This window comes from Buceros rhinoceros, unplaced genomic scaffold (assembly GCF_000710305.1).
Source record: "Buceros rhinoceros silvestris isolate BGI_N320 unplaced genomic scaffold, ASM71030v1 scaffold43008, whole genome shotgun sequence".
NCBI classification, from domain to species: Eukaryota; Metazoa; Chordata; class Aves; order Bucerotiformes; family Bucerotidae; genus Buceros; species Buceros rhinoceros.
The window spans coordinates 1-6,248 of NW_010429396.1; the positions used below are offsets into that span (position 1 = coordinate 1).

At 39.9% G+C, this 6,248-nt stretch overlaps 1 protein-coding gene across 1 annotated transcript in view; it reads right to left on the reverse strand.

The window, feature by feature from the left end:
* Positions 1-2,257: 2,257 nt before the first annotated feature.
* Positions 2,258-6,248, reverse strand: part of SNX16 (sorting nexin 16) — a 23,826-nt gene continuing 19,835 nt past the window's right edge. The window contains exons 6-7 of the mRNA XM_010142617.1: positions 4,041-4,157; positions 2,258-3,771 (exon numbers count right to left, since the gene is read on the reverse strand). Coding sequence (XP_010140919.1) covers positions 3,663-3,771; positions 4,041-4,157 — 226 coding nt within the window. The 3' untranslated portion in view covers positions 2,258-3,662. The remainder of the gene's footprint in view (positions 3,772-4,040; positions 4,158-6,248) is intronic.

Here is a 6,248-nt window from a genome sequence, read left to right on the forward strand (position 1 = left end):
GGTGTTTAGTCCCGCCAGCACCATCCTAACCCATTACAAGCTCCTCGAGTGTGAGGACAGGCTAAGAGAGTTGGGGTGGTTCAGCCTGGAGAAGGCTCCAGAGAGACTTTATTGAGGCCTTGTAACATCCCATTCCAGCTCCGCTGGACTCAGGTGGGTGATCTTTGGGATTCTCTGTGTGGTAAGGAGGGGCATCAACACTCGGGGCCCATTGGTGTAAAGAAACTTTTACTTAGAATATTAGGAAATGGAAAAAGGGAAAGGAGAGAAAGGAAGAGAGATGGATTAGCCCACCCAGCTGGGCAGGGTGAGGGTGGTTAGTCCTGCACCTCTCGGTGAGGTTGTTGACTGAGAGAGAAAGAAAGAGAGGAGAAAGTGCGAGTGTCTCCAACTCTCCAACTCTCTCGGGAGAGAGAAAGACAGAAATCATCGGTCCTGGATCCAGTATCGGACTCTGCTGACTGGGGGTGTCTGGATCCAGTGACTGGTGGAGAGAGAGGCCCCAGCAGCACCTGCTTTATTGTCTGCAGTTCTGGCCCTTCTGGACACCCGCGGCCAGGCGTCATCGGCCCTTTACAGGCCTTCCAGTACTTAAAGGGGGCTCATAAGAGAGATAGAATCAGACTTTTTAGTAGGGCCTGTAGCGACAGGACAAGGGGTGATGGTTTTAAACTGAAAGAGGAGAGATTTAGACTAGACACAAGGAAGTGATTTTTTACAATGAGGGTGGTGAAACACTGGAACAGGTTTCCCAGAGAGCGGTAGATGCCTCATCCCTGGAAACATTCAAGCTCAGGTTGGACAAAGCTCTGAGCAACCTGTTCTAGTCGCAGATGTCCCTGCTCACTGCAGGGGGGCTGGGCTAGATGGCTTTGAAGCAGTCTGTGATTCTTGATTCAATACTGGTCAGCATTCTAACTCAGTATAGCAGTACACAAATCAAAAGCAGAGAAGCACTGCGGGCAGACGGCAAGTGCTTTGGAGGATAAAATCTTGCAGGATCTTTACAGTTAAGATGTAGTATATACAAAACTACAAAGCAAAACCCCAGTAAGACTAAGGTGGGCACAATCTAAAACTAAGGGAAAAAACCCTGACTGTAGAACTATGAAGACAATTACCTTTGAGATTATTTGTCCTCAGCAGAAAACAACAAAGCAATACTGGCTGCAGTTAGTTCATCCCAGTTTGAAAACTCCTCTGCTCATTACGAGAGCACAGAACTCCACTGTCAAACTCTTGTGAACAGAACAGTTTAAAGTTGGCTTCTTCTGTACTGTAACTGCAGCGGTACATGAAATGAGAAGGAAATGGGTGGAAAACAGTGCCAGAATGGAAGCAAGCGCACCAGAAAACACCTCCATATGGGACAGACTTGAAAACCACCTCAGTGAGAACGCTCAAGGCCCCCACGCGTTGTACACCGTGAGTTTTGCACGTCCCATACACTAACCAATAACGCACGCCACGTGATACCACATGGCTGCTAAACAAATTCACATTCTTGTTTAGAGGGGCCTTGATTTTTAATTAAACTGAGCTGAAAAATCTCTATTCATGCAATACTAAATATTTTGGGTCAACTAAACAAATTCACATTCTTGTTTAGAGGGGCCTTGATTTTTAATTAAACTGAGCTGAAAAATCTCTATTCATGCAATACTAAATATTTTGGGTCAAAGTATCTTACAAGCCTTAAAGACTGAGCGCCATAAAATTTCCATTCCTGCCTTCTCTCATGATTAAACAGTGGGTTGTATTAATGCTTTCTTTAGTGACTAGATTTGCAGATTTACTTGACATACTTTAGAAATTCCTAGTAGGTATGACCCAAGCACCTTTCCAAGATTTTTAAAACATTATTGCAGTTTAAACCTAACACCATTTTAATATACACAGTTCTATCTTCTTTTCAAACGTGTGACATCTGACAAAAGATTTAATGAATTTTCAATAGTGTCACAACTTTATTGAGTTCACTCAACATCTATGAGGATTCATGTAGAATATAAAAAAAGATGAGTTTTTTTAATTTTAATCTTCAACGGAGGCACAGTAAGTTTTCTGGTATCCTGTTACAGCTGCTATCTCTGTTTTCATGCAGACCATTTTTGGTACAGACAGAACTTGGATCAAAAGTCGTGTAACTGTAGGAAATCACTGAGGTAAAGACAGGTCTCTTTCTAACTGTATTTTTTCCTTCTCCTAGACAAGGCACTGCACTTTTTTTTTTCTACAATGCAAAACAAGAGACAGGTGTTTTGTCAACAGTTTTATTTCACAAGGAAGGTTTATACAGTTCTGCATAAAGGTCATTGTATGCACAGCCTGAAGTACAAAGCTCCCTTTGAAAACTCCAGCACAAAGACACTGCATATTGACAACATGAAACAACCATGTGGGCGGTATAGGGCGAAAAAAAGATTAAAACAAAACTGCATTCTTCCTGTTGGAAAAGCAGAATAAAACAAGGCACTTTCAGTAAATAAGTGGAGAACAGAAACAAGCTGTATGGAAGATTCCACAGAGCACTGTAACAGAATTCTGCAGTAATCAACAAGTAAAATACAAAAAGGCACTAGATAACCTCTCCCTGCAACTCCCCTTTCCCAACCAGTTAGCCAACTGACCTTGGCACAGTGGAGTCTTCCTTATAAAGTGCATCTCCTGTCTTAATACAATAGGCTATCGGACACATGCAGCAATATCCCCATGTGTACGATACGCTGAAACAAAAATACATCGCAACTAGACTCAGTCTAGTCATGAGCTGTGCAGGAAAAAATATGGCTTCTTTACAAGTCTCTCAATAACCTCCGTATCATCTGGAATATTTTTAAACAAACATGAACGCATTAGCAAGGTGGCAGAGGTAGTGTTCGGAGTAAAAGGCAAACTCTCTGATTTTATTGTTACACGGGCATATAGCACGGGCATCCCAGATTTTCAAAGCAGCATTACCAAACAAAAAGTATTACAGCATGCTATCTTGGGATGAAAATACACAGTGTTTTGGGGGTCTCATTAGTTCCTTCAGCAAAAACGACCATTTTTTTTTTTAAAATGTACAGCTATATCCCATTTCATAAGTACTTTTCTCTTGGTACTGTAGGTTTTCCTATTGCATTTTTTTGCATTAAAATTTCCAAAGAAATATTCTTCAACTTCAGAATTTAAAACCAACACTTCTACACTCTTATTCAACGTAAGATAAGTCCATTTTTACTCCAACAAGCATTAATTTATGGCTATAAGAATATGAAAACACAAATACCAAATGGATGAACACATCCAATGTCTCACATCGGTGGCAACATACGACATGCGAGTTAGGTGTGTTTGGTGATTCAGTGTGAAGCTTTGTCACTCCACTACAAAAATCAGCCAAACTGTGTACGTGCACTACCTAAACTTCAGCTGATTTTAGCCCTTAATAGACTTCAATATATTAAATATATAAAGGCTAGATAAAAACTGAAATCAAAGCAGCACTGGGTATATTTCTTACATTAACAATTTGTAAGGATTTATGTAAACATTCTATATGTGCATTCTTGCTCTTTGCTGTCAACTTTTCACAGCTGCTCTATGCCCCTACCCAGGGTAGGATAGAGTATGTCCCGAACCTGAACCTTGCCCAGGTCACAGCAGCTGCTACTGATCTATTCTCCTTCATCAGCCGTATACGCTACTTCAGCAACTTCAATTTCTGGTACAGAGTTTTCAGCCAAAGAGCCACTCCAGCAAGCCTCATGGTTCTCTTTATCTGAGCTGCAACAACAGATCAATAAGCTTTGTCAAATGGAAACTAAAATGTTTCTCCATAGTCACTTCATGCCAGCAATCTACAGAACATTTACAAAGTTTGTTCAACTTATCACTTATTCCGGGTCTAAAATTATCTATCCTGAGGGCCTTTATGTAGCAGAGAGGTGCAATAAAAAGCTGAATTCCTCAGCTGCGCAGAATTTATGCAAGACCAAACATTTTAAAAGACACTTTAAGAAAAACTAAAGTATAAGTAAAATAATAATATTTACCAGCTGTCCTCACCCAGGGTACCCTGGTCTGCTTCTACTGCAGAAGATTCCACCTCACCACTGCACTCACTTTCTTCTCCTGACATTTGACGAGTCATTTTTCCTAAAGATAAATCCCTACAACAAATAAGAACAGAGTACCACCATCCATACAGCAAACATTCACCACGGAAGAGCTGTTTGTTTCATTTCAAACTTCGCAGTTTCTGGAACCTATCAGTCTCACTCCTACATGCCCCAATTTCTTTTATGACTGCAGAGACAGAGGGCTTGCACTGGATACCTATTAGAACAGCTTATTTGCTCCAGCTGCTTGTTCCTAACCTAAATTCAACCTTCCAGGTGCATCAGAATTTAGTAGCTTCACAAAATTCAAGTCCCAGAGAAGTGATTACGACTTTAGGTAACAAATTATAAGCAGATTATCTAATACACATATCTTGCCCAAATGGCAGAATGATTATAATCAAAACAGAAGGAAGACAGGCAGCATAGTAAGATTTCTTCAACAGTTTCCCAGGTTTCTCACTGTAACCTTAGAGTCAAGTTTCATAGCAATACGTTTTCTCATCAGTGATAAAGAGACAAGTAATAATTTTTTCTTAACCGCAACACGAGTTGGCAGGCTGACTAGTCTGGCTACAAAGGGGAATATGGTCATGTAGAAGTACCAAACCCACTTGTTTCCAAAGTATTGCTGGAAAACAGACATCAATTTAGTGTGGAAAGATGCCACCTGAATTGAAAAGAAAGGCTCTGGACCAATCTTGTCTTGAAAGTGATACCACTGTATTTTGCTCTTTTTAAAATCATTCTAACTGCTACCGTTTCTGTAGTTTTAATACACTGATTTTAATTAACACTTCAGCAATGTTCTCTAACATGCCTATGTTTGGACTAAATCCAGAGTATGTGAAGGTCCACACGTCTGATGCTTTGTCCAACTGTACCCTCCTACCTCACCTATTTTAGGTACTTGGCCGTTAAGAGCACATAGGCAGAAGTTGCTTTGTTCTTGCTGGGCCATCAGAACAAAATTCCACTTCAGCAAGGCTAAAGACAGACCCATGTCTGTCGGGTTCAATTCCCATCAGACACGCTGGAAGTTTTTAAAGTCTTGGGTTTACCTGGCAACTTTTACAACTGAAAACTACAGGAGTTATTTTCCATCAAGACTTCAGACACTACTTGGCTGACTTTCAATAATTTTGAATGAATGGGAAATTTACAGGGTGTTTGTGTATTTTTTTTTTTTAAAAATCTATCTTCAGGGAAAGCACTAAAAAATAAAATCCCTTTTTGCTACTCATGCCTTCTGATTTTATTTTCAGTCACAGAGAATTTCCTATTGTGATGTTTTAGTCAAATGCGAGTTGTTTAAATTTTACTGATGATTCCACTATTTAAGACAGCAGTAAGTCATAACATTCTCAAACAGGGAAAGCACCTTTCAAATATAATTACTTGCTCTCAGGAGGAAGTGACAAATAGAATATAATATTTGGATCAGAATTTTCAGTAAGTCACAACAAAGCCATTTAAATCCTTTCCCAAATCTAGTTCACTTAAACCTTATATCCAAAGACATGATGTGTTCGTTAGTCTGGATATGCCAGACTCAACATCTCAAGCAGTATTAAAATAACTTCTAAAGGGACCATGGGAATCTACTCCTTTGCTAAGGAAACCTCACAATGACTGATTCAGCACATCTAGCAGGACACTAAAGGGCCCAACTTCAATTCCCCTGGGCCTGTTACAAAATTTAACAGACAGGCACCATGAAGTTTTATTATAAACTCTATTGTCTTTACCTTGGATTTAAATGGACAATCTCCGGTGCTAGTTAAGTGCCATTTGCGCATCATTCCAGGCAACTCAGAACACAGTAAAGACATTAATACAGAGATATCATCGCTTGATTGCTATCCTCTGTCAAAGTTTTGAGTACAGGCAGAATTTTTTAACTCCAAGAAATTTTTCCACTACTCTCAACTCTAGCAGGGCATTTCACACATCCAACACTTCAAAAGCAGAACAGAACCTTTGCTTTATCTTTACAAAAGTTAAAGGATTAGGAAGTATAATCCCAGTTACTTTAGAGGGGAAAAATAGGATGACAGTTTCTCAGTCATTTGTACTAAACAACAGCTTTTCAGCCAATGTACGAGAAAGAAAATGTTGTTTTGGGTGTGGTTATGTAGGGAA